This window comes from Nipponia nippon, unplaced genomic scaffold, assembly GCF_047370975.1.
Source record: "Nipponia nippon isolate SJK-2023a ecotype South Korea unplaced genomic scaffold, ASM4737097v1 scaffold_32, whole genome shotgun sequence".
Lineage (NCBI taxonomy): Eukaryota > Metazoa > Chordata > Aves > Pelecaniformes > Threskiornithidae > Nipponia > Nipponia nippon.
The window spans coordinates 2,756,101-2,779,039 of NW_028262350.1; the positions used below are offsets into that span (position 1 = coordinate 2,756,101).

The window sequence follows — 22,939 nt, forward strand, 5'->3', positions numbered from 1 at the left end:
GTCCCCACTTCCAAGCATGGCAGGAGCGTGCAGGGCTCCAGTTCACACCCAGCTGTGCCCAGTAAGAGGTACCAGGGGCTGGGCAGGGGGTGCAGGACAACAGAGGGAGGGATGAGGCCACTCAAGCCTGAACCCTGGCACCCCATCACCAACACCTGTAGCCCTGCTTGGGGACAGCATGCCCAGAGGGGTGTGGGACACTGCGGGGTGCTGGGTGCAGCAGGGTGCTGGGCACTGCGGGTGCTACTGGCGCGGCCCCTTCCCATCTCCATGTTGGCCACGGATGGATGCTCTGAAATTGTTTAATGCACCCTGTCCCCCAAATGTGCCCTCCCTGGCATGGGACTTACTAAACCCGGCTCCTGGAGGCAGCCACCCTCCACCGGCAAGCCGCCCCGACTCACCGATGAAGGGGATGGACGCCAGCGAGTCCTCGGGGGCCGCCAAGGGAGCCACGCGTCGGCCTTGCCGCTCGGCTGCCGGCCTCTCCCCTTTGCCGCTGGCTGGCGGGGGGTCGCAAATGTCTGTCTCCTTCACCCCCTCGGGAAAGACAAAGTTCATCTGCCGCAATGGGGGTGGCATTTTGCGGCCTGTGGGCGGCTTCTGCCGCAAAACCACCTCTTCCCTCCGCTCCTCCGGCTGCTCGGGCACCCGGCTGCTCTCCACACGCTGCTCCCTGGGTGCGGTAGGGACCGGTGGGGGACCGGTGGGTGGCGGGACGGCGGGGACCACCCTCTCTGGGAGTGGGGCGGCCGACCGCTGCGAGATGCTGAAGGTGGGCAGGCCACCGAAAGCCGGGTCACGGAAGGAGAGGGCGTGCAGCAGCCCGGTGCGGCGCTGGAAGGACGGGCTGTAGCTCCGGTAGCCGATGTAGCCCGAATCATCCGCACTCTGCAGGTTGGGCTGCGATGGGTGCTTCTGCACAGGCGCCGGCTCCCGCGAGGAGGAGGAGGTGGAGGAAGGCGCGAAGGAGCTGTGCGGGATGGGCTGCCCAACGGCGGCGACGGTGGCCCGGCAGACCCTCTCAGGTGGCCACGCAGAGCGGTCGAGGTGAGGAGAGAGCAGGGCGCTGGGCTCCAGCGCCTCCATGGAGCGCCCGTACCTGCCCAGGTAGTGGTCAGAGCGGGCGCGGGGCGCCCAGCCCTCGCGGGAGGGCTGCAGCAGGGTGTCGTGCGAGGCGCTGTGGGGCCAGCCCCGGGGGGCCGCCGCCGAGCCCCCCAACCGGTCCTGGGACACGCTGCGGTAGCGAGGCGGCATGGCGTGCCGCCGCTCCTCCGAGGCGCTCCGCCGCGTCTCCTGGCTGCAAAACCAGCGGGACAGAGCCTGCTGGCACTCCTGCCGGCCGGGCGCCCGCTGGCTGCCCGCTGCCTCCTGGGGGGGCCGCCCGGCCCCCGCCAGCCCCCCGACGCCCTCCTTGAAGCCGCAGTGAGTCCGGTGCTCTGGGAGGTGCTTGGGGACCCCGTAGCAGGAGGGGGTGGCGGGAGGGATCCCGTAGCGGTCGGATGTGATGTTGCTGGGGCAGCTGGTGCGGGAGAAGGAGCCGGGGTGCCCATGGGGTGCGGTGGGGCGCAGGGAGGGACCCCCGGGCTGCGGCTCGTCGGGGCGGTGTGCGGGGCTGCCACCCGTCTCGCTCCGGGTGCTGGCGAGCGTGGCCGTGCTGAGTGGGGACGAAGGGCCCGCGGCGGCGGGGCGGTGCGTGCGAGAGTCCGGCGGCTGGCCTGGGGGGGGCTCAGCACCCCGTGCCTGGAAGGGGTACGTCTTCCGTGGGTAGCAGATGGGAGGGGGCTCAGGGATGCTCTGTGCCCCACCAGAGTACGGCTCGTTGCCCTTCAGGTAGGCATCCTGTGAATACGCCTGTGGGGAGATGCGGGGTCAGGGTGGGGCAGCCAGAGCCGCAACGCCCTGCTCCCACCGCAGGCAGGGTGCCACGGGGATGCTCTGCTCCACCCCAACCTGCAAGCAAACCTCCCCATTGGGGCGAGCTGGGCAGGGCTGGCTGCAGCCCCCCCGGTCCCACTTTCCCACGGGGTCCCTGCAGCACTGAGCAACGCTGCCACCACCACCAGCCCTTCTGCTCTCTCTGCCACCCGGCCGCCCTCCCTTCCCCTTCCCTCCTTCCTAAAATACCCTGGCACGGCTGGCCGGGCCCGGCTCTCTCTTCTCACTTTTCACAGGCGCCTCCAACTTCACGCCCGGGGGATCCTCAGAGCCCAGGACAGGCAGAGACGTGAGCTCCCCCCCTCGCCAGGGCTGTGAGACCCCCCAGCCCAATGGGTCCCCCAGGCTGGGGCCAAACAGTGGTGCCACCTACTAGCCAAGCCTGGGGTGGGTGCCGGCAGCTTTGGTGGCAGCATTGCCAGGAGAGCCCCGGGAGGGAGCCGGGACCGGAGGAGCACCAGGCGAAGCCCTACGCACACCCATCGGCTCGGCCACCCTGCTAAGGACACCACTGCCCCTGGACCCCAGCTCACTGACAGCAGAGCCGCTTGAGGTGCTCCAAGGATAAGCCAGACCCTGAGACCCAGAGCAACTCACCCTCCAGCTATGCCTGAAGATGCCCCCCCCAAAAAACAGGGGCCATGTCCCCCGCCCTTCCTGCCTCAGACCCCCTGGTACCTCCATTTCCATGCCCACTGCTGCTCCAGGGATGCTGGTGGGGCCCTGTCCCCAAGTGTCCCCAGCAAGATAGGGACGCTTGGCCACCCCCACCCAAGGCGTGGGAGGAGCGTGGGCAGGGACAGAGCAGCCCCTCAGGTTTGGTGGGGCAGGAACGCCAGCACAGCCCAGGAAAGCCATGCCGGGGAACTTGAGCCCTGGAACCAGCCCAGTCCCCGGCACCCGCCCGGCAAACTCACCAGCTGGAGGATGTCCTCGTCTTTGGGCATGATGGAGAGCTCCAGCACATCGTCACTGCGGGGAGAAGGGACAGAGGGGTCAGGGTGGCCGGGGTTGGTCCCCACCTGCCCCCGGCAAGGCCAATCTCATGCTCAGCCGGCTCCCCCACAAGTGGACAAATGTTCCCGTCCCCATGTCACGGTCACAGCACGCCGCTGCCTGTCCCTGGTCCCCTGCAGCAAGAGGGAAGGGGACTCACCTGTTCTGGATCAGCGCAATGACCTGCGAGTAGGTTTTCCCGATGATGCTCTCCCCGTTCACCTTGACCAACCGGTCCCCTGCAGAGCCAGCGGAGAAGACAGTGTCACCGCAAGTCAGTGGGGAGGTGGTGGCACTTGGCTGTCCCCACGGTCGCTCACAGCAGGGTTTGAACATGGACAGGGCTTTTGCCAGGGGCAGAGCCAGGTCCCATGTGGCAAGGGGAGCTGTGGGGACCCCACAGCCAGCCTAACCCGTGGGGACCCCGATGCTGCTCTGGGCATCCCAGCCCAGAGATGCGAGAGCAGAGCCCCCACAGCACCAGGGAGCAGAGGGAAGGCAGGGGAAAGAAAAGAAGGAATGCAAGAAAAAGAGCAAAAGCAGCAAGAAAGTCCCCAGCAGAGGAGGGAGAGCATCGCACGCATCCCACGAGCAGCCTGGAGCCATCTCTGGCTCTGGGACCCTGCCAGCCCGGCCACCCCGCGTGTCCCCGCTCACCGGTGCGCAGCCCAGCCTGGTGCGCCGGCCCGTCCTCCCGCACGTTCTTCACGAAGATGGTGTCCATGGGCTCCAGGCGGCTCCGGGGGGGACCTGCTCCCAGGGACAGAGTGTCAGGGAGCTGCCAGCACGGCCGGGCCCGTCCCACGACAAGAAGCACGTTTGGCCCCTCGTGGTACCCTCCTCATCTTGCCAAGCCCACGCACGGCAGCCCTGCCTGCACCTGGGACATGCGGAGCACAGCCCCTGCCATGGGCAAAGCCTCCATCTCAGTGCAGCCCGCTGGCACCCATCTCCCCCAGGCTGCAGCCGCTGCCCTTTGCAAGACCAAAAGCCATCAGGTGCTGCTAGAAACTGGAGGGCTGGTGGGCCAGGGAAGGATGGCAGAGGGATGGTGCCGACAAGGGACGCTGAATCCCCCGGGGACCGCCTGAAGCAGGGTCGGTGTCCCCCCAGCCCCGACGGGCACTGGGTGCCAGGTCTGGTCGCTGCTGCCCGCACCCACCCTGGCCCCCAGGGACTGTGGCCCCGGTGCCTCGTCACACTGCCGGCGTGCCGATCCGTTCCGACACCTTCACATTCGCTCACGTCACCGTCAGCCTCGGGGAGGAGAGCGGGGCCGTGTCCCTGTTCCCAGATACCCTGTGCTCGGCCAAGCCACCCGCCGCTGGGACCGGTGCTGGCCACGCTGCAGCCCCTCTGGCTTCAGGACAGACCCCCTTGGGCGCAAGGTCTAGCGAACCTCCCAAGGGCTTTGGGGACACCGAGCCCATCTGCTGCGCCAAGTGCCACCGAAGCACCGCACTGCTTCACCACCAGCCGATATTTAGGGCCGCGGTGCCAGCCAGCAGGGACGTCAGACTGTGTCCCCTGGCCACAACACCCGCTGCAACCTGCGACAGCCCCGCACTCCCAGACCCCTGCGCCCACTGATCCAGGCGGTGACGTCCCCCTGCACGGGGGGTCCCCACGGCATCACAGCACCAGTGCTCACCTGCTCGGTTCCCGTTCTCCTCCTCCTGCCAAAAGAAGAGAAAAACACTTATTTGGTGGCCAGACCAGGGCAGCCACAGCAGGGGGACCAGGAGGGGACCGGAGGGGTGCTAGCCCCATGAAGCCCCTCACAGGACCTGCGCGTCCCTCTGCCCTCCGCCGCCCCTGGCTAAAATTACCTCCTGACACCGGATCCGGCCGGGCCGCCCGCGCAGCCCCGCCGGTGGGCAGGGAGTGGGACCCGCCACAGCCCCCAGTACCCAGCTGCTGGGGAAGGGACCGGTTTTGGGGCAGGGGAGTGGGAAGGGGCCCAGCCAGCACAGGCGGTGGCATCTCGCCCTTCCACTGGGCCACCGAGCCTGGCCAGGGAGAGCCCGAGCCCCCGCAGCAGGGTCCCTTGGGAGGGATGGAAGTGTCCACTGGCACGCACGCCACCACAGCGCCCAGGCAGCGGGTCCCGGTGACAGGGACCCCCAGGAAGGGGACGGCTTTGCGCAGGCGTCCTCAGAGGGGCACCGGCCGCCAGTGGGGCTATATTTAGCCCTGCAATTATTCAGCAGAGGGAGCGTGTCCCTGCAGAGGGGGGCCATGTCTGCAGCTTCCCGCTGCATGGAGCAGGCTGCCAGGGCTGTGGTGGGTGCTGCAGGGGAGATGGCAGAGGGCTCCCGGCACCCCCTTCCCAGCCACGGGCAGGGGACAGCCCTGGGAGCCCCATGGCTCTGTCCCTTGGGGTGGGAACCGCATATGTGGGCTCCTGTCCTTGTCTCTCACATCCTCCCACGGGGATCCCGCTGCAGAGCCATGCTGCCCGTGGGGTGCCCAAGCTGGGGCAGGGCACAGGGTGCTGGCACCCACGTGGGGCTGCATCCATGCCACCGAGCCCCCACCCCTGCCAGGGAGCCAGCTGCACCCTGGGTTGCTCGGCCCCATGCGTGGGTCCCATGGAGGGACCCAGGCACCTGGAAGGGGATTTCTCACTCCACAAGTGCCAGATCCTGCCGTCACCAGGGGAGGCACGAGTTCAGCTCCAGTCAAGAGGTTTTGCCAGCCACAGCTCCCTCTCCAGTCCCCAGCCAGCACATGGCAGCGGGGACACAGTCCCCATGTCCCCAGGGAGGGCAGGTCCCTCCAGGGTGCTGGGAAGGGACCCGTCTCCGTCCCAGTGTTCCCGGTGAGGAGGAGGAGGGAGCTGGAAGCATCTCTCCATGGTGCCCATTGCATGGTGGGAAGGAAAAGCCAAGTCCTGTGGCTTCAGCACACATCCGCCACCATTGCCCGTGCACCGAGTGGCTGCCACGGTGTCACGGCAGGAGCATGGGGCCACCAATGGCCCCTGGAGGCACAGACTCGCCCCTCTCCCTGCCCCTCCTCACCCTGTGGCACCCTGGAGCCCTTCCCGGCCCCCAGGGCAGCCCAGCAGCCCTGCTCCCAGGGCTGGGGCTGAGCCTGGGTGCGGCGGTGCCAAAGCACGGCACGGTGAACGTGGCTCTGCCATCACCCTCCCTGCTGAGTCAACCCCACCGAAACTCAGCCCCCGGACCTGGCCACCCGCCGGCACCCGCGGGTGCTGAGCCAGCCATGCCGCACCCTGCCCCGCCGGCCCGGGAGCACTGGCTTCGGCTCAGACGGGTGCCGGGAGCTATTCCCAGCCCCTTTCCAAGAGCATCTCCACCTCCCGGCGCTGATCTGGCTCCTTCCCACGCAGCCCCATGTGCTCCCGCCCTGGCGGGACTCAGCCCTGGTACCCAGCGCCACAGGGCAGGATCAGTCCCTCGCACTTGGAGGATGCCTTAGGAGGACGGTGGAGAGGTGGAAGCGAGTGGGTTGGTTTGGAGCAGGTTCGAGCCATCCCCACGACAACAGCTCCTTTGCAGAGTCACGCTGCTGGAGACAGGTCGGGTCCATGTTCCCGCTGCAGGCAGGAAAGCGCAGGCAGGAAGGATTTGGGGAAGCAGAATAAGAAGCCTGGGAAAAGCGCTGTGACGGAGGACGCTGAGCGGGGACTCCGGCGAGTTGCTTCTCCCCACCCTGTGACTCACTTCCCACTGCAGCTCCCAGCCTGCAGAGAGGAGGCAGCGAGTGCCGGGCCATGGGGCAGCCGGAGCCGTGGGGCAGCCGGAGCCGTGGGGCTGTGGGCAGCTGCGAAGCTCTGGGGGTGATGGGAGCATCCAGGTCTGCCCACACTGGAGCAACGGACCACACAGCTCCCAGACGCTTCTCCCTTCATCTGCATGAAGCTGCCGCTACAGAAAATGGAGCAAGAAGGGGATTTCAAACCCCAGGGACTTGGAGGTGGCACAGCAGGAGAGCTGGCTCGTCAGCTTTGGGTGTAGAAGGCATGGTCCACACTGGAAGCTGCTGGGTGGCTTTGCAGGGTCCTTCCATCCCAGAGGGGAAAGGTGCTGCCCAGATCAGGGCTTCTCGACGGCTCAGAGGGCACAGGAGGTGACGGCCAATTCGGGGTTTGGTTCCCCCCAGAAGGCAGCACCTGGGAAGGGTCCGGGCTGCAGCTGAGCCAAGACACGATCGTGGCTGCTGGGTCCCGGGGCAGATCCAGCCCGAAGCCTCCCACTGGCAGCCAGGAAATCGGGAGGCAAAAATCTGCTGCGCTAGAGGCGGTGAGCACTGGCGGGGCTGGGCATGTGCCCCTCGCTGGGCGAGGACCTGCCAGCACTTCCCTGTGCTCGAAAGGATGAGCTGATGCTGGTGAGAGGAGGAGGAGGGATGTGATGAAGGGCTTGAACAGCATCCACCAAAGCACCTGCTCCCAGGCTTGCCTTCATGGTGGCCATGCATGGTTCACTTTGGCTTGAGCGATGTCCCGCTGCGCCGAGCCTCTCCCTGGCCTCGGGGGCTCTGAGTGCCTTTTCCTGACGTTCCCAGGGATGCCGGAGCCATCGTTCAGAGCTGAGGGATTCTCTCCGTTCCCGCAGACAGCCGTGTCCCCCGCCAGAAAGGCTCTGGGACATCTCCAAAGATGCTGCCAACTCACTGCTTGCTCAGAGCACGTCTCCCAGCAGCTCCACAGGCTCCTCCATCCCAGGGCCACCCACGGGTGGGGGCAGCCCCAGGCACCCCAACAAGGCAGGCGATGGATGGTCCTCTCTGCGGTTCCCTAGACTCCTCCTGCCCACCCCCAGCCCATACACAAGCATCCTGCACCCAACCACGGCACCTCGGAGTCCCCCTCCAGCTGCTCTGGGAGTTCCCGTGGACCACCCAGTCCAGCCCAGTCCCCCCAGGTCCCAGCCCTACCTTGGCGGTGGAGTGCACCGCCGACTCCGGGGGGTAGACAATGAAGTGGCGGAGGGTGAAGCCAAACCCCCCCTGCGAGCTCTTCCGCAGCACCACCGTCTTCGGGCCCACCCAGGGGAAGGGCCCCTCTGGGGGTGCGTTGGCATTCGGGGATGCCCCATCTCTCCGGCCCGGTGTTGGCTGTAGGGAACAAGGAGAAAGATGTCACTTCTGGGCAGTCAGCCCCCCAACCAGCCCCCTGAAAATCCCATGCTGGGGGCTGAAATCTGCTGGAAAAGCTGCTCCGCTCCTTGGAACCCCCTCCCTACTCCTGGCCCTGCGGCAGCAAATTTCAGCCCCCAAAGACCACCCCACCAGCATCCCCCGAGGCTCCTCATATGGGACCTTTTGGGAGAAGATGCATGGAAAGGAAATAAAAAAAAAAAAGGGAGAGGAAATGAGCTGTGCCTGGGGGTCTGGATGGGACCCAGGAGGCAGCGCAGCAGGAGAGACGGGGGTGGATGGGGGGGTCGGGGACAAAAAGTCCCCTTCCGATGACGCTGCGGTAATAACCTCGGGCAAGCCGGAAAGAGCCGCCCAGGAGGTGGCTGGATGAGTGATGCTTCCCGAAACGGGGCAGGGACCTGGCACCGTGTTGGGCACTGGCAGGGCACGCTGCCTGGAGCTGCAGATGGGGCCAAGAGGGACGCGGCCTCCATCCCACAGCCCCCGGGGCTGCTGTTGGGAGGGGGAACGGCACCACGGCAGAGCCAGAGCAGCCACGGGCATCTCGCCTGGCACCCGGGCAAGGAGCTGGGAGACAGCAGGAGTCCCGAGACCTTGGCGGGGTTTGGGAGGGTTTAGCACAGCCCCGGTGAGGGATGTTGCTGCTTTCCGTGGCTGCACATCTGGCTGCACATCTGGCTGTGCATCCGCCAGCCCTGCTGAGGTGGGAGCAGCCCCACAGCTGAAGGCAGCAGAGGGCCCTGCCCGCTGCCCCAGCAGTGCCGAGCTCCACTAAAACTGGAGAAATCAGCAACCTGGGAGCAGGTAGGGACAGGCAGGGCAGCGGCAGCCGGGCAGGAGGGGATCTGCCGGGGTCCTGCCCAAGTGCCATCTCCTTCCCTGCTGCAGCAGCTGGAGTCAGCCCATCCCGGGGCGAGAGTGTTAAAATTCAGGCGGTGTCTCGGTTGAACCGATGGATGGGGAGTGGGGAGGGAGAGGGACACACAAAGAGACGAGGCACAAAAAGCCTTTGTCTGTGCCTCTGCTGAGTGGGCCTTTTCGCTGCCGGTGGGGAAATCTGAGGGCAGCTCGGCAGGGCCAGGCTGCATCCCCTGGGCCGGCACGTCCCGCACGGGGCCCGGCTGCAGGTGGGGCTGGAGGTCCCGTCCCCCTGGGGATAGGGTCCCCGTGGTGAGGGCACGGCTCTGGAACTGCAGCCTACGAGGCATTGCCCTGGCACGGTAGCCACAGACCCACTCCACCACCGCTGGAGCAAACGCGGGGGGTACAAGGGCTTTGGACGCTCGCGGACACCACAGACACCCCAAAACATAAAGAGAGCTGCGATGCTCCAAACACTGGCAGAGGAGAGCCAGAATACACCATTACCAGCACCAGATGGGGGGCAAAGCTCCCCATAAGCCCCCAAGCCCTCCCTGCACCGTACACGCCCCGATCGGTGACCCAAAACCAGATGGCAATGGGCGCCCCACACTCCCACGGGGACCCCCATCCCTTTGCCCCGGGCCACGAGCATCCCGGCGCGGCGCCTGTCCCCATCTGCGCCCTCCATTGTGTCGGCCGCCGGCTCGCCGGATTATTTTTAAGCTGACAGCTGAATGTGCCCTGCTGATTTTAACCGGCACAGACAGCCTCAGAGAGGGCAGGATCGGTGGAGACACCAACGGCAGCACCGACTGGCGGGGATGGGGATGTGTCCCTGTGTCACGGGTGCGCCCGTGACACAAGGACACGTCCCCAGCTGTGATGTACCCATTACAGCATCGGTGGTCCCCTGGCCCTGGTCCCATTGAGCCCGAATCCGGCCTTTCAGCCGAGCAAGAGGAGATACCTGCATCGCAAACAACCCTCCCAGGCTGCTTTCCGACTCCGTTCCAAGGTCCCGTAACTCACGGCAGAGGAGGGATGACTTGGGAATGCTCCCATCCCGTAGGGAGCCAGTGCCCTGACCCCACTGCCAAGGATGGGCGTTCACCTTGCCCTGATTAAGTCTCCTTTGGGATTTTTACAGCCTCAATGTGGTGCCTCTCCCCCTCTGGATCCCAGCTCCCCCTTGTCACCCCAGCCCGACGGGGGAAGTCGCCCGCTGCAGAGACCCAGAGGGACCCTGCAAAGGGCCCTGCAAGTGGGTGAGCAGAGCAAACCATCCTGGACCGCTGTGCCTCAGTTTCCCTCTTCACCCACCCTGGCTTGGAGCTTTTTGGGCTGCAAAGCCCCCAGCCGCAGGCTTGGACATCCCTCGCGCTGGCTCATGGCCCCGCAGCCGCTCCAGCTCCCCCGGCAGTGGGGCTGACACCTGATTTGTCACCTCGGCCATTTGTCCCCAGCACCCCAGCCCCGCTCCCCACAGGCAGCCAGTTACCTCCCGGCTTTTTGGCTTTATTTTAACCTCAGCCCAGCAGTTTCTGCTGTGCTCCCCCCAGCTGTGTCCTGCTCATTAGCCTGGCTCCCCCAAGGCCCCGTCCTGCGAGAGCTGCGGGCAGTGAGGATGCGGGGGAGCCCCTTGCTCCTTGCAGGAATGGCTCGTGCAAGCGGCTGTGACAGCCCAGCGCTGGGCACGCTGCCCGCCCGGACCCCTGCGCCCAGATGGCCCTAATGCCTGCGAGGTCCCTTGCCCCCCAGCCCAGGTGTCACAGGGTCCCTGTTCCCCATGTCACCGTGCCACCTCACTTCCCCCATGGGGACACGATGGGACAGGTAGCTCCCGCTGGTGTCCCACTCCTGCAGAAGGAGTGTTTTCCCTGGGTCCTGCGGAGCCCTCCTGGGGGGGCAGGATCCGTCCTCCCTCCCGACCAGGGCAGCAGGAGCCAAACACCCGGGCACAGCCCTGTCCTTGCCGGCAGCTGCCAGCCCTGCCTTCATGGCCACCGTCAGGGCAGGAGCCCGGACCCCCGAGCCCCAACCCTGACCCCAGCCCTTCCTCCAGCACGGGAGGGGACAAAGGGGACACACAGCTGCCCGGGAGCTGTGACAGCCCCAACACTGCCCCAAGCCACCCCCCACCCAGCTCCACCAGCCCCCTGCACTGGGGGAGCCCCCCATCCCCTGCCCTCCCCTGCAAAGCACCCCCCCCCCCCAAAACGAGGTGCAACACCTGGCGTCCCCGGCACGCGGTTCTCACCCGGCGGCACTTGTCGGTGCGGGGCGGTGCGTGGCCAGGCCGGTGGGCCGGGGGCCAGCGTTGCTCCGGGGCGGCGGCATGTCGACGCAGGCTGCTCAGCCAGATGCAGCGGGGCTCAGGCGAGCTGCAGTCCACCCCGACGGCACGCTCGAAGCGCCAGCCCTTGCCGGCTCGCTCCACGCTCCACAGCCCCTTGCTCACCACCGCCACAGGGCTGGGGGCTGGCGGCGGCCGCGGGGGGCCCCGCAGCACCCGCCGGGACCCCCACTCCCCTCCGCCCACGCTCTCCTCCACCATGCGGCCACAGTCTGGGCCCGGCTTCGGCAGGCGAGGTGCAGCAGCGTGGGCTCTCAGCCGGCAGCCGGCACAGCCATGGGCTCACCGCCTCCTTCACTGGCTTCAGCCCCCAAGCTGGGCAGCACGGTGGCGGGGACCGGCTGCCGGGGGCGGTGGGGGGCCAGCTGCACAGTCTCGCATGGCTCGGGCGCCGTGCGGTGCTCCCAGCCCGGCAATGCTGCACGCACAATCGCACGCTTGCTCACACTCCCTGCGAGCAATGCAGCCCTGGCGCGACGGGCGGCAGCCGGCCCCCACCCAGCCACCCGTGCTGTGCAGGGATGGACGGAGGGTGGGATGGATGGACGGAGGGCGGGAGGGATGGAGGGATGGAGGGATGGACGGAGGGCGGGCGGCCACACGCCCTGGCTGGGCTGGCGGGCTGGGGCTCCAGCTGCTGGCAGGGATCAGCGTGCCCAGCCCACCGCCCCCCGCGCCGAGCCAGCCCCTGCCGCCTGCGGTGTCACTTTGCCCAGACTTTCCCTTTTTTCTTTCTTTCTTCTTTTTTTTTTTTTTTTTAATCCGCCCCCTTCTTCCTCCATCACCCCGGGCAGCATCCCACCCTCCCCGCTTCCTCCTCTCCCTCCTCCCGGCCCCTTCCTTCCTTCCTCTGCTTGCTCTCCACAGGGCACAGGGCAATGCCGGGGACAGGGAGGGGGACAGCCTGCGGGTGTGGCAAGTGTCCCCCCTGCTCGGTCAAGAGACGAGCCACCACCGGGCTCTGCAAGGGGGGAGCCAGTGGGGACTCCGAGACACCCCTGGTCCCCTCTCTGTCCCCAGCACCCAGCAGAGTCCATGCCACAGAGACACATATCCAGCCCCAGGCTCTGCTGGCACAGCACCCCGGGGACCAGCACAGCCCCTTTGGGACTGACAAAGCCCCCCGGGGACCAACACAGCCCCCCGACCCCCCTGCTCGGTGCCTGTGGCAAAGGGCAGTGACTCCAAGGACACTTCCCACCAGGAGCTGCACCAAGAGCCCCCCCAGCCCCATCTCCCGTTTGGTGGGATACCCAAGGCTGCAGGCACGGCGGGTCCCTGTTGTCCCCCAAGCACGGAGCCACCAGCCCCCACGGTTCAATCCTGGCTCCCCAGTGTTGAGCCCACAGGCAGGGACAGCAAACCACCCTCGTCACTGGTGCCCGGGGGCTCCAGGGGGACAAACCACCCTTCCCCGGCCCACCCCGCACCCCCTTCATGCCCCCCGAGCCGCTCTCCACCACGGCGGCCAAAACACGGGAGGAATAAGGAAAACAGCAGCACCACAGTGAGCCTGAGGCCCACGGACACCCGACCTGGGCAGGGGCTGTGGGTGGGCAGCGTCCCCCTGCCCTGCCTCCCCCCACGCTGCCTGTCCCTGTCCCCGTCCCCGCACAAGGGGGTCCCGCGCCACATTCCTGCCATGCCGGAGGCCGAGGAGAGGCACGTGCGGCCGCGCCGGGGAAATGCCGGGCATTGCTGGGATTGCAGCCCGCAGCCTTGGGGCCAGCCAGCCCGCTCCCGCTCACCACAGCCCCCTCCTCTCCTCTGTCCCCCTCCACCCATCAGCAGGACCAGCCACGCACCCGCTTCCCGCAGCCACCAGCCGGGCTGGCACTGGACACCAGCGAGGGGACAGTGCCCAGGGTGCGATGCCACGTAGACCCCCTGCATGCTGGCAGTGCTTCGGCGTTCGGCACGTCCCCAGCGTCTACCCTGGCCGAGGTGCCATGGCTCTGTCCCGAAACAGCCCCAGCGCCTGCCCCGAGCCCTGCCAGGGGGCTGGCTCAACTGGCTCGGTGGCAGTCGTGTCCCCAGGGACCTGGCTGCACACCCCCCAGCGCACCCCATAACACCGTCCTGGAGCCTCGTGCTGGCAGCCCAGGAAGAAACTGGGATGGGGAACCGTGGGAGCCAAATCCCTGCCTTTGTCCCCTGGCCACCCCCTGGGCCACCCCGACGTCACCTGGTGCGTGTACCAGGGGTCTCCCATGGGAGCCGCCCCGGGGGCTGCCCCACGCCTCCGCCCCGGGGACAGGCAGCCTGCAGAGCTGCCGGCGTGTCCCAGCAGGCAGAGCTGCCTGGACGGGGCAGCGAGACAGGGCTGACAACTGTCGGTGTGAGCAGCACTGGGGGGGCTTCGCGTTCCAGCTGAAAGGGGGGAAGAGCAGCCTGCCACGGCGGGCTGGCTCCGGCCGGGGGTCCCGGGGCAGCTGGAGCAGTGCCGGCTGCCCCGCGGACGGCGGGTCTGATCCTGCTACCTCCGCTCACGTCTTTCCTGGCAGCACTGAGCAAACAGGCAGGAGCTGCCCCAGCAGCCTGGGGGTGCGGGGGCTGGCTGGAGAAGGGGTCCCTGGCCCCTGGGGGGGTGTCGAGGGGAGGACGGGCCCCAGGATTGTTCCCGCAGCCCAAAGCGGGAAAGGTCAGGCGGCGTTCGCGGGGGCAGATTCCACCCTGAGGAATGTGAGCGCGCCTGGACGCCTTCCAAAATACTTGTGTTTTGCACAGGAGTGTCCTAAATACGCAGCCAAACAGGAGCAAGGGGGAAGGCAGCGTGCTCCCAGCATGCACTGCCGCCGCTGCCAGCATGCCGGGGCAGGCGCGCAGACGTGGGGACACGCATCCACGCGTGCACGCGCCCACACTGCCGGCAGGCTGCAGGGCCCTCTGCCGGCATCCCCTCCCTGCCCACACCCCCAGCCAAACCTGCTGGGAAACTGAGGCACGGAGGAGCCGTGCAAAGGCAGCACTGCCCCAGCCCCCTGCCTGCCTCTGCCCTCCCCTGCCCCGGAGGCAGGGAGCACCCCAGGCACCGCTGCCTTTACCAGGGGGCTCCCCGTATTTTGCACCGATGCCACCCCCCTGCCCCATGGCTCCTGGCGCTCTCCCACCCTGCTCGGACCTTGGTGACACCCCCGGGATGGACCCGGTGGTCCTGGCTGGGGGGGGGGGGGTGGTGACACCCCCCGCCATGTCCTGGCCCCGCCAGCTGCAGCCGTGGGTCCCTGCCAGCGGGGCCATCGCAACTCCTGGCACACAGTGAGGATAACGTCACGCTTCGGGCAGGAACAGAGGACAGAGGGACAGGCAGCTGCCGGTCCTGCCGCCGCCACGGCGTGCTGGGCTCGGCCCCAACCTCCCTCCTCCGGCACCACTTTCCGCGCGGGAAGGAGGTTTCTCCGGCATGGAGCCGGCAGCGCACAGGGCGGGGGGGGCAGACGCTAATCCCTCCCGAACAGCGAGCTGAGATTAGGGTCAGAAAAATGAGGTTTTAATAGGATTTTCAGGGAGGAGAAAGCCATGTTGAGACAATAACCGATTTCCAGCCCTTATATGGCAAAGCCGCTGCCTGCTCCCACCTGCGGCGGGTCCCGGCGGGGAAGGGGGGCCGGGGGTCCCACCCGCACCTCTTGGTCCGGGCCAGCTCAGGCAGCATTTGGGGAGGCAGCACCCCTGAAGGGAGCCGAGACTGACACTTCCCTGCAGGCAGGGGCTGCCTGCACCCCCCCATGCACCCCGGGCAAAGCGGGGATGCTCCGGCAGCAGGACCTGGCCCAGGGGATGCGGTGGCAGGAGGCAGCACGCAGGTGACCGCACCAGGAGCAGCCGGGCAGCCCGCCTGGCCATGCCCCAGGCTCCAGGATTACCACCCCGCAGGAGAAAGCATTTTAATTCTCCTTAACCCAAACCAGGGCTGAGGAGCTTTGCAGCTCAGCGGGGATTTGGGGGTGTGCTTGCTTGCACACAGCCAGTGTGTGCCCCTCCATCCCCCGGGATGCCCCGGCACAGCGCAGCTGCATCCCCCAGGGAGCGGGAGGGAGGTGGGCTGGGAGCCGCTGGGGAGCGGATGCACATCCCACGCAGGAGCAGCAGAACTGGGAAACGGAGGCAGCAGCACTGGGAAACGGAGGCAGCAGCACCTCGGTGATGGAGAGAAACCCCCCAGGCGCTTCCCAGTAACCCCCCAGGCTGCCGGCAGCCCCCGTGCCACATCCCAGCCTGGGCAGGGACTTATCGGGATGGATGCACGGCCTGTAGGCAGGGTGGGAATCCTGGGGACGACTTTCAGCTGTCAGGAGGGGGGATCCCAGCAGGGTTTGCTCTGAGCATCCACTAAGATGCCCAGCTTTTCCTCTTTTCCCACTGGCCTCACAACCGCCCGGCTGTCAGCAGCACCCAAGCACCCACGGAGCCGCTCACAGCACCGCTGCGCCCAGGCAAACCCCGCAGACCTCACAGGGGAATTGGAGATGGCCGCCAGGACCCACGGCTTGAGCGTGGGGCTCCCCGTCCTCACAGCCAGTCCCGGGGACAGCACAGGACAGGGGTCCCACGGGAGACGCTGGGCTGGCAGCACCGAGCGGCTGGATGGGCGCTGCCAAGGGCACGGCTTGACCCGCTGCCAAATCCCACCCCACGCCAGAGCCACCTGCCTGGCTGGGGACCCCCACCCACATCCCCACCGCCCGAAGCAGCCAGGAGGGGGGTGACACTGCCTGGGTGACACCAAGCCAAGTGCCAAAGAGAAGCGGAGCAGCGAGGAGGCTGGAGGAGCCGCAAACCGGCTCTCTGACGTTCCTCCCGCTCCGGTTTGGGTGTTAACGCGGGGAAGGAAATCGCCTTGTTCCTTCCCAATGCAAACTTTTATCTTGACAGCGTCTCCTTCACAGCCCCGTCGTCAGCCCGTGCCGGGTCCCCACTTGGCTCTGTCCCCTCCTGACTGCACCGTGACAAACTGAGCTCCCTCCTGGCAGCCTCTGCGCCAGGGACACTAGCCCCAGCTCCACAGGGCTCTCGCTCCTGCCGTGTCTCAAAGCGGCAGCTCCGGAGGGCCCTGGCTCACCCGGCTGAGGCGCCTCTGGTTCTACATCGAGAGAAATTTGGGAATGCAGCCAGAGAGCCTTGTCCCCTTTTTTCCTGACCTCTCCTCGCCAGGCTGCCAGCCCTGGTGTCCACCGCAGCTCTCCAGCCACGTGGCGCTGCCCGTGCTGGTCCCCACCACTGCTGGCATCCCTGATCAAGCTCCTGGGGTAGAATCATCCCCGTTCACAGCCATACCAGTAGCCATAATGCAGGCTGATGCCACCACAGTGATGCGAGTGCATACACATGGAGCCTGCCCACGCTGCCGGCTCACGCGCCACCTCCGCTCGCGGCCCTGCATCACGATGCGGCTCCAGCTCAGCCCTCCCGAATGCCCAGCACCACGCTCTGCCTGCGGGAGCCCACCGCAGCATCTGCAGCCCCGGGGCAGAGGCACCCGCAGGGGACAGACCTGCAGGGCTGGGGGATGCTCATGGCTTCCCAGGGCCTCTTGCCAGGGCCTCCTCCCGGGGCAGCTCTGCCAGCCGGGATGGCCGGAGGCAGGTTTGGGGATGCTGCGTCCCCCGTTAACTCAGTGGCTCCCTATGGCGCTGATGGCGTCACCCTCCTGCGGTGAAGCCCCGTGGCCTCTTCCCCCAGGGCATCCCCTGTGCCGGCCCCCTCTGTCCCGGGTGCCGTGGGTCCCCAGCCCACACGGCTCATCCTTAACACACGGTACCGGCGGGGAAGGTGGCTCCGAGGAGGGGACAAGGGCTGGGGACACGCACCACCGCCACACCAGGTCTGAGCTCAGTGGGGATGTGCCTGATGGCCCCCGCGCCGGCTCACCGGAGAGGCTGGGAAACACTGACCCAGAGCGACGCCAAGAAGGGGTTTTATCTCCCAGCCCACAAGGAAACAGGACCGAGCCTCTGAGCAGAGGGGACGAGGGCTCGCTGCCGGGGCTGCCTTCATCCCCAGCTCCTCCTCCTCATTCTCTGTCCTGTCCTAAAAACGCCGTTATCGGCAGCAAGCCCTAGAAAAGTAACAGGATTCCGTTTCCTGTTTTTCCCATGGAAACCCTCAAATAGAAGCTGGCCTCATTATTGCAATTTTTTGGGTCTCTTTTTTTTTCAGCAGGGCTAACAATGAGCCATTTCCTCCGGCGGCTCCGAGAGGCACCTTGCGCTCCACTCCTGCTTCTCCGCGGCGGAAAATCCTATCCGGGGAGGTCAGGGGGAAGGCTGCCTGCTCCTTCCAGCCCCTGCCTCGCTCAAGGCCAGGGGCCCGGGGCGAGAGCCATGCCCGTGCTCCCGCAGCACCTCCTGCCCCGCTGCAGCCCCAGCACCAACACCCGATGGCTTTTTCTAACATTTTTCTGCAGCCCAGATGCATCCATAAGCGACAGGGCCAGCCCATCTCCCCCCCGTCACCTCCCTGCCCTGCCGCTGTCCCCCCCCAACCCAGGGACATCGGCGTCCCACTGCTGGCACCACACCAGTCACCGCCAGCCCCAGCGGGGACCACGCTTCATCCCGAAAGCGCTGGCACCGCAGCCCGGCCCCCCGCCTCGCACGGCAGAAAAAGAGCCCACTATGTGCCACAATAGCCCGATTGTCCCCTGGAGCCACCGGGCTCCGTCCCACCCGCCCCAGGGCTGCCCCACGCGCTCGGCCCCATCAAGGGACCCACTGTTGCCGTCGGGGTGGCTGGCGGGGGGGCACGGCCGCTGCGGGCACCCCCACGCCTGCACCCCGAGGTGCACGGTCTGTGGGTGCTGCCCTGGGGGTGCCACCGATGGTGGATATTTTAAGGCAGAGCCAGTCGTGCCCCACGGGCGGCAGAGCAGGGGGGGTCCCAGAGCCCCGGGACCTGCCTGGCTGCCCGTCATGGGGGGACCCGGCCCCCCAGGGCTGGGCTCGGGGATCGTGGCAGGAACCTACTCCCTATCCCAGGCCGGGCACGGCTGCCACAGCCCTGGCTCCTCCTGCTGCAACGGGGTCTCAAGCAAGCAAAGCGCTTGCAGGTGCAGGCCAGGGGACCCCACTGGATCCCAGGGCAAGAGCAGGATCGGTCCCCACGGTCACCCGCATTTCATTTCAGCCACTTTGCGATGGCTCTCAACCCGGGTTTCCACCCCCGCTCCCTCGGGGGAGCCCCGCTCCAGCTTTGCCCTCCAGCTCCCACTTTCCCAGGCTCAGCAGCTGGAGCCACGTTGAGCCATCCCTCCGGCGCGGCTGGGGAGCGGGACCGACCCCTCCTCCCACCCACCCCAGCATCCTCCCACCCTGGGAAATCAACTTGCTCCAGGCGCTGGGGGCCCCAGGGCTTCGCACGGCAGAGACCAAACCCGCCGGGCACGTGGCCGATTCCCACCGAGGCGGCAGCACCGACCCGCCGGACCGCGACGCCATGGGTCTTACGACACGCAGCCGCATCGCAGAGGTGTTCGCGCTGCGGCGCGGCCTGAGAAGGCAATTAGGGAAGATTTAATGAAATCCTGGGGATAAGCAGCTGCGGAAAAGGAGTCAGCCGCTTCGGGTGCTCTGAGCCAGCGCCGGAGAGGTTTGGGACGTGGCCAGGAGGTTGGCGGCAGGTTTAAAGCAGCCACCATGGTTTGCAACCTGGGGCATCCCAAGCCGGGCCGGCTCCTGGAGAGCCGGACGGGTTTTGGGAGCAGGCGGCGCGGCGCGGCACAGCTCGCACAGCCGGCCCCGCCGCTCGCGGCCTAGAGGCAGCCAGGTCGATATTTTCCAACTTGAGAGCTTAAAATAGGTCATCTATCTCCATTCCTTTTTAAATCAGGTCTTGCTGCCTGCCGAAGACAAACTTGGTTTATTAATGGGACGGCACCGACTTGAAACCTAATCTTTTTTTTTTTTTCCCCCTTTAATGAGAATAAAAGACCATCCCTGGGGCTCGGTGGCTTCCCAGCATGACCCCCGCGTCCCTCTGTGTATTCCCCCAGCGAGCGGCTCCTCACGAACCGGGGAGAGGCCCCAGCTGCCGTCTCCAAGCGCCCCTGGGAGCCGGTCACGCAGCACCCACCTGCACCCCAGCAGCACCCACACCCCACGGGGGGCACGTGAGCCAGCCCCCACGCTCTGACCCCAAACCAAGAGCTGTCACCACATCTCCCCTGCCAGATTTTCAAAGTCAACCCCCTGAAGACCACGGTCCCCGAGCCCTAAATAACGCTCGGCAGTGGTTCCTTGGCATTTGACGCTGTCGGTGACGGCACCCGGGCAGTGCTGCCAGCCCCAGGGGGGTTTAGGACACTACACATCACCCAGCAGTCCCGCCGCGGCGCAAGAGACGGGTGCCAGAGCTCCCAGCCGGGCACAGCGCGTGATACACGTCAAGGTTAAAACCACAGCGGCGGCGAGGTCGGAGCCCTCCGCGCGGCTGGGGATCCGTGGTTCCGAAAACCCCGATGTGGCCAGCCGGACCCCGGCGTGGCATCGCACCGCGTGCCCCAGCCTGGCGCCGGTGCCAGGTTTCACGCTTGCAAGGCAGGATTGCGGCAGCAGCCCCGAGCACAGGCTTTTCCTGTCTTTCAAGTTCAGGGTTCAGAAAGAAAGGGAAGAAAAAAAAAAAAAAAAAAAAAAAGGCATTAAGAAACTCAATTTGCCGAGCAGTGCTGGTAAATAGGAACGGAGGCAGCAGCCACGCAGGAACAAGGGCAGCGGCTGCCAGCCGAAGGCTTGGGGACGGCGGGGCGCAGCCTCTGCCACGCAGCCCCGGGGGCGGCCATCGGGCAGGATTTGTGCTTACGCAGCACAAAACCCTCGCCGGAGGATTGCAAAGCGCCTTCCTCACCACCATCCTCACCGGACACGCAGGGGGAGGCAGCGGTGGTTAAATCACTCCCCCCAAGTCACCCAGTGCCCCAAGCCACCCAGTGAGCGGGGGGCAGAGGTGGGCACCGAATGAAGCCCCCACGCTCCAGGTGCTGCCCCCCGGGAGGGCACATTTCACTCCAAAAATGCAGCAGAAGAGCAGATTTCGAGACTTGAACCCCCCTTGAAAATCCGAACGCCAGTGCTCAGCGGTACGGAGTAAGCAGGGAGGAATCTGAAGAGAAACCATGATTAATGCTCAGCCGCTGCAACGAGCAGCACTCCTCATATCTGAACCATTTCGCACACCCCAATTAATCCTTTGAGGCTGGTTATTAGCCCCATCGCTGGGCCGGGGAAGCCGAGTTCAAATAACCAGGAACTGAGGAAGAGAGGCCAAATTCAGCTCTGGGGCGAGGACGTGCAACCTCTGCTCAAATTAGCAGGCGTTGTGCCAGGCCGACATCGCGGCCCGCATCCCCGCCCGGGCCCGACCCCGGCGTGCCCCCCGCCACCAGACCCCAGCCCCAGGTCCCCCAGCACCGTCCCCATCCCCGCCCAACGCCTTCGGCGGGATTTGGCACGAAACGGGCAGGAAATAGGGTTTTAGCTGGCGGCCGGGCTGGCCTTCCTTGGCACCACGCTGCTCCCAGGGGAGACAGGAATCACCCCAGCGCCCTCCGGTCCGGCACTGCCGGGCGATGCCGGTGCCCACGCCACAGGAGGAGCATCCACAGCGTGGGTCAGCGGTGCTGCAAATACCCACGCTGCTTCGAGGACGGGGCTGCTCGGAGCTGGGGGAGCCAGACGTAGGGGCAGGACATGATCTCGAGGGGCTGTGGGCACATTGGGGAGAGTTTGCTGCCTGCCCCATGCCGGGAGCTGGCAGGGACGGAGCAGCTGGACCCACAAGGAGACAGCCCAGCCGGGAGTTTCGGAGGAAGCACGCGTGGGCGTTTGCAGGTCTTGTCCTGGCAAAGGGGAAGCCCAGCCCCAGGGTCTCGCCTCCAGCCCCACGGACGGAGCCAGGCGCCTCAGCCCCACCGCCCTGCCACGCTGTCGCCCTGCCCCGGCCACCTGGGACGAGTCACGGCAGCCAGCATTGCCTGTGGCACGCAGCTCTGCGTGGGTGGCCAGTCCCCTCCAGCCCTGCTGCCCCCGACCCCAGGACGCCAGCTCGGCCCCGGTCCCATCCCCACGGTGCCCGTGGGCCCCAGGGAGCCCGGACATCGCCCAGCACCCAGCCCCACTGCCAGACCTCAGCACCACGCACAGCCCCACGCTGGCAGCACCCCCAGTCCCTGCTCCCGGCACCCCCAGTATCTCCCAGTTCCCCCAGTCCCTGTGCCCACAGCCTCCCCAGTCCACCCAGTGCCGCTCACCGCGGGGGCGGGTGGCGGGATCCCGACCAGGCAGAAGGCGATCCCATTCATCGGGGCGCGGCGGCCGGGCTCGGCTCGGTCCGGCCCGGCTTAGCAAAGCTCGGCTCAGCTCAGCCCGGCTCAGCTCAGTAAGGCGCGGTCCGGCCCGGCCCGGCCCCGCACGATCCGGTCCGGCTGGGCTTGGCTCGGCACGGCTCGGTTCGGGCTGGGCCGGCCGCGGCCCGGCCCCGGTTGCGGCTCCGCCTCCTCCGGGCGCCCGCGGCGGCGGGCGGGAGCGGGCGGGGCGCGGCGCGGCACGGCACGGCCCGCCCCGGCGGGAGGGACCGCGGGCACCGGGGCTGGAACCGGCACTGCCGGAGCGCCGGAGCACCGGGGCCGGGACCGGAGCGGGCACAGACGGGGGACACCCGGGGAGCGGGACCGGGATAGGGACGGGACACCCGGGGATGGGTAGGGGACACCCGGGGACCGGGACCAGGCAAGGGACACCCAGGGACCGGGACCGAGACGGGACACCCGAGGATGGGCAGGGGACACCCGGGGACCGGGACAAGGATGGACAGGAGACACCCAGACACTGGGACCAGGAAAGGAACATCCAAAAACCAGGACAGGGATGGGACACCCAGGGACCAGGACAGGGACATCCAGAAACCAAGACAGGGATGGGTAGGGGACACCCAGGACAGGATAAGCCGGGACAGAGGGACAGGGAGCAGAACCAACTAGGACAGGCACAGAGGGACTGGGCAGAGGGATCACAGGACAGCAGGACAGGGACAACCGGACAGGGACTGGTATGGTGAGGCCGAGACCAGGCGATGCGGGAGGAGGAGCACGGAAGGACACACGGACAGGAAACGCCAGGATGGGGGACAGGACTGATGGGGACTGGCACAGGCAGACACGGGGACGGAAACACCCGGGTTAGGGCTGACGGAGGGACAAAGGCTGACACAGACCCACGGGGAAAGGAAACAGCAAAGACAGGAAACAGCAGGACAGACGGACAGAGCCCGGCCTGGCGGACAGAAGGACGGGGACAGTGGGACAGTTGGACAGGGCCTGGCCCAGCTCAGACCGCTTGGATGGCAGAAGAGCATCCTGAAGCCATCATTAAGCAGCCACCGAGTAAATTAACTCCCACACCTGAGTCTCGGGGTGCAAATGGCACCTCAAAGGCGCTTTGGTGGCGGCAGGCAGCCGCGACGCCGCGGCACGAGCCCTGAGTCACCGTGGGCTCGGCTGAGGCACGCGGCGGGCACGGCCAGGACCCAGCGCCAGCCCTGGGGTGGTGGGGGGCAACGCCGGAGGGAAAACGGAGCCACATGTGACGGGAAAGCGGGAGGAGGCACAGGAAACCAGGGAGGAATGACGGCCACAGCCCACGGGGACGCACGGACGCAGGGTGGGGA

At 66.9% G+C, this 22,939-nt stretch overlaps 1 protein-coding gene across 5 annotated transcripts in view; it reads right to left on the reverse strand.

Moving 5' to 3' along the window:
- ARHGAP23 (Rho GTPase activating protein 23) overlaps positions 1–22,939 on the reverse strand; it is a 37,711-nt gene that overhangs the window by 9,973 nt on the left and 4,799 nt on the right. For 2 of the 5 annotated variants that reach the window (XM_087770334.1, XM_087770335.1), the window contains exons 2-7: positions 7,840–8,019; positions 4,586–4,610; positions 3,592–3,684; positions 3,095–3,173; positions 2,856–2,910; positions 405–1,854 (exon numbers count right to left, since the gene is read on the reverse strand). In XM_087770334.1, coding sequence (XP_087626460.1) covers positions 405–1,854; positions 2,856–2,910; positions 3,095–3,173; positions 3,592–3,684; positions 4,586–4,610; positions 7,840–8,019 — 1,882 coding nt within the window. Of the gene's footprint in view, positions 1–404; positions 1,855–2,855; positions 2,911–3,094; positions 3,174–3,591; positions 3,685–4,585; positions 4,611–7,839; positions 8,020–11,185; positions 11,706–13,086; positions 13,217–21,524; positions 21,737–22,939 lie in introns of those variants that run through there. The other 3 variants (XM_087770333.1, XM_087770336.1, XM_087770332.1) reach the window with 3 other exon arrangements.